Consider the following 3,722-nt stretch of genomic DNA (forward strand, 5'->3'; position numbering starts at 1 on the left):
TTGTAGTTTTTGAAAAGTGATTTCTGTTAAATAAAATATCTCCTTTTGAATTGGACTTTGAGCTTTGTAACTTTGCAGATCTTTTTTATGCTCAAACAGCAACATTACAGACTAACTAAAGTTGAAAAAGTGAAAAAGCATAATAGGACCTCTTTAAGATCTGACTATGCCCTGATAATCCTAATGGGAACCACCATGGTTACTAAACAGATAGGACTGTAAACGTAGGATGTCGTCTTTCTAAAAGAAAATGTTGCCGATTTATCAGAAGAGGTCGCTTTAAAATACTAAAGCTATCAGCAACATGTTGCAGATCAGCACACATAACAAAACTTCTGAGTCAATACTACCACAACTGGATTTTATTTCTTTTAGCTCTTTAGTCTCTGAAATACATGCTTACTTCCAATTTTGTATTATAACTATTCAAGATCATAATTACATACAGTATAGCAATTTTCTTTTACAACGGGTGTTTACAAAAACAGAAAAACACGTCTGGAAAAATTGAAGCACGTCAGTTTGTGCTTCAGTCTGACCAGTTAAAATCTATTCTGTGCCATACATAATATAATAAATCAATTTACATTGGTAATAACATTATCATCAGTTTCATAGTAGTCATTCAGGAAATTAAAAAACACCATCCAAACGAAGGTTATTTACAAAGTGGAACAGGGTGACAGTCCTCTTTTACATTTGAGAAGTACTAAGATCTACTTTAGAGCATTGTTCAGTTTCCATGTACAGACATTAAATCGCATCCTTCCAAACTCTTATCACCGTGTCCAGTGCTTCTCTAAAGAGAAACTAAATGTCACTGCCTAAATTCAGCAGCAGTGTCCAAAGACACAGCCTTATCATGGCGCAAAACAACAACTACAAAAGTTGTGTGCATTTCATCTGAGACACAAGATGGCATAAATTACATTTGAATAAAAGTCAAAGCAATGACTCCAAACAGAATCAAGAGTTAAGTTCAGTGTGTGTGTGTGTGTAACCGAGAGGGGTCTGATGGATTATTTCCATTAACAAAAAGTGCAAAAGTAGGTAACAACTGGATTGTTACTAATATCACTAATGCTGTTTGAGCGGGTGTGTGTTTGCTTTGGGCTATTGTAAGCCACAAACGTGTCTCTTTATTTGAAAAGTCTATTTATTTGTTTATTTGAAAGTTAAAACAGATATTACAGTCATATTGTCCAGCATTGTTTTAAAGGTCTAGGACAGAGAATACACAGAATACACAAAAACACAGACAAGTGCGAGTACATGGAGAAAAAAGAGAAAAAAAAACATACTGAAATTTCATATAGATTGTACACATTGCAGGTATGTTTTAGAAACATGTACATACAAAGTAACGTATCAGAGTTTAATATATTATTTGGCATCACCTGTATGGCAATTAATTGTGTCAGAATGTTGCATTTGTACAGCACTCCATTGTGTACATTATTACATGCATACAGCAAAACAAAACCTGGATTTATGGAATGGGCTTGATTCTTTAGTACATAGTATCAAGACACAGAGCCGAAACATCTGACTCCTCCGCTCACACCGGTAGAAGTACAGTTACACAAACACACCCCTAAGAAAGGCAGTAAAGGCACATCTCCTATTATCTGTGGAGAAGTGCAACTTAATTAGAAAAATAACTAAAAAAAAAAACAGAGGTGAGAAAACCGTTGTTAAGTTCACAGTGGCCTGCTGGGCACCAGGGGCATGTTCATCAAGTATGGCGAGTCCTGATCTTGAGGTCCATCTATAAGTTTACAAGTTCGTGAGCCACAAACCGTTTCAAGCGCTCCAGGTACTGTCCATACAGCTCTACGTCATTGTGTCCCGCACCCTCCACCCACAGCGGCTCCACGGGCCGCTGGCAGCACTCGTACAGGGCCAGTCCATGGGAAAAATCAATCACCTCGTCCTCCGTACCATGGATCACCAGCACCGGAGAGGTGACTTTAGAGATTTTATCAATGCTGAGGAAAAAATAAATAAAAATACAAAAACACATGAATAGAGTGTTCTTTAGTACAATGTTGTTTAAATCATTATGTGATTTGTAAAGTAATTTCTACATGAGACAAAGAGTAACGAGAGAGAAAAAAAAAAAAAAAGAGAGATTTTGAGGCATGAAAGTGCTTTTTAGGATGTCCAGTATTTTTCTTCATCTGTACCACTTTTTTTCCATTGAAGACAAAATAAAAAAAACAAAACTTAAATGCACATTGTTTGTCTTTTTAAAAGACAAGTATCTATCTGAAATTTGTTCCTGACTTACCGGCTGGTCAATACACAATGGTAAAAATATTTTAGCTCATTTCAAATAATTATAACATTATTTCATAGTACTAATTGCACATATCTGCTTTTTATAATGCACTGTAGATTTACAGCAGTCTGAAATAATAATAATAAAACACACAGTACAGTTCAAAAAATTTGAGGCTTTTCAGATTATGCTTACCAAGGCTTAATTGTGTTAGACCGAAAATACAGTAAAATAATAATACTGTAAAACTATTATTTAAATAATTATTTTTTTCTATTTTAGTATATTTTAAAATGTAATTGATTCCTATGATGGCATAGTAGAATTTAACAACAACCCTTTAAGAAACATTTCTTAGTACTATCAATGATGAAAAGATAAATGTTTTTTTTAACAATATAAAAGTCTTTGTTGCATTTGATTTTATCACTTTTTGGTGCATATTGTTAAAAAAGTATTCATTTTATGGTAGTGCATGTATAAAATAAACCAACACTGAACTACTTGTTGGAAAATATTTGTCACTAGAGGGCACACAATAACAACAATATCTATGGGGCAGAAAACAGATGAACCAACCAGGCGCCTTCTCCACAACATGGCTGCTCAAAGCAAAACACGTGTAAACAAACCGTATGTGTCTAATTGGTATGAGGTACTACACAAATTAGGGAAAAATGTGACTGTGGTAAACATGAGAAAAAAGGAAAAGCAGGCAAGTCTAAAGTAAAAAAAAAAAAAAAAAAAGCTGAGGTCAGAGGGGAGTGGAGGATGACGGCAGCGCTCTCGTACCGAGAGGCCAGATCCACCGAAGGGACCGTACCGATGCTCTGGCCATAAATGATCACGTTCTCTGGCCTGATCCCGTACCTAGAACACCACATTCAAATGAGTTCATACACACCTACACGCTCAAATGATGCTGCGATCAGAACACTATCATGAATCAAAGGTACAGGTGGTTTAGCCTTATTTCAGGACCAGACAAACTGGGAAGTGGCCTTGGTGTTTGGTGGTTAACGTGAATGACTGAATCTTTTGAAACACTGTTCATATACATTACGTAACCTTAACTGACATGCCCAACTTAAGTGATATTGCTTTTACAAAAAGGCATAGGCGTGAGCCAAAATTTAAGAGCTGATACTAGAACGGAGAGTGATTAATCAAACCTTTCCTGCGAGTCAAGCTGCTCGTAGTCTCAACGGTCTCCATTTCATTACATTTCATCAAGTGATTGCTTAATGGGGAAGTTCACATTAAAGAAAAAGGAAAAAAGAAAATTCTCTTATGTATTTTTAGACAACACAGATAGAAAAATTCTAGTTGATTTTCTGTAGAACATTTTCACGTCTAATTTTTTTTTTAAACCAATTATGCTAGAAGTGAATTATTTTATAAATAAAAATTATAATAATATAAATATAATAAAAAATAATAA

General features: G+C 34.9%; 1 protein-coding gene across 1 annotated transcript in view; it reads right to left on the reverse strand.

Annotated features, from left to right (window-relative positions):
* Positions 1 to 1,768: 1,768 nt before the first annotated feature.
* The window catches only part of LOC107744467 (protein ABHD17B-like), a 13,925-nt gene continuing 11,971 nt past the window's right edge, over positions 1,769 to 3,722 (reverse strand). Inside the window, exons 4-6 of the mRNA XM_016558137.1 lie at positions 3,031 to 3,151; positions 2,914 to 2,939; positions 1,769 to 1,988 (exon numbers count right to left, since the gene is read on the reverse strand). Coding sequence (XP_016413623.1) covers positions 1,769 to 1,988; positions 2,914 to 2,939; positions 3,031 to 3,151 — 367 coding nt within the window. The remainder of the gene's footprint in view (positions 1,989 to 2,913; positions 2,940 to 3,030; positions 3,152 to 3,722) is intronic.

The sequence above is a fragment of the Sinocyclocheilus rhinocerous genome, unplaced genomic scaffold (assembly GCF_001515625.1).
Source record: "Sinocyclocheilus rhinocerous isolate Xijiao unplaced genomic scaffold, SAMN03320098_v1.1 scaffold196, whole genome shotgun sequence".
Classification (NCBI taxonomy): domain Eukaryota; kingdom Metazoa; phylum Chordata; class Actinopteri; order Cypriniformes; family Cyprinidae; genus Sinocyclocheilus; species Sinocyclocheilus rhinocerous.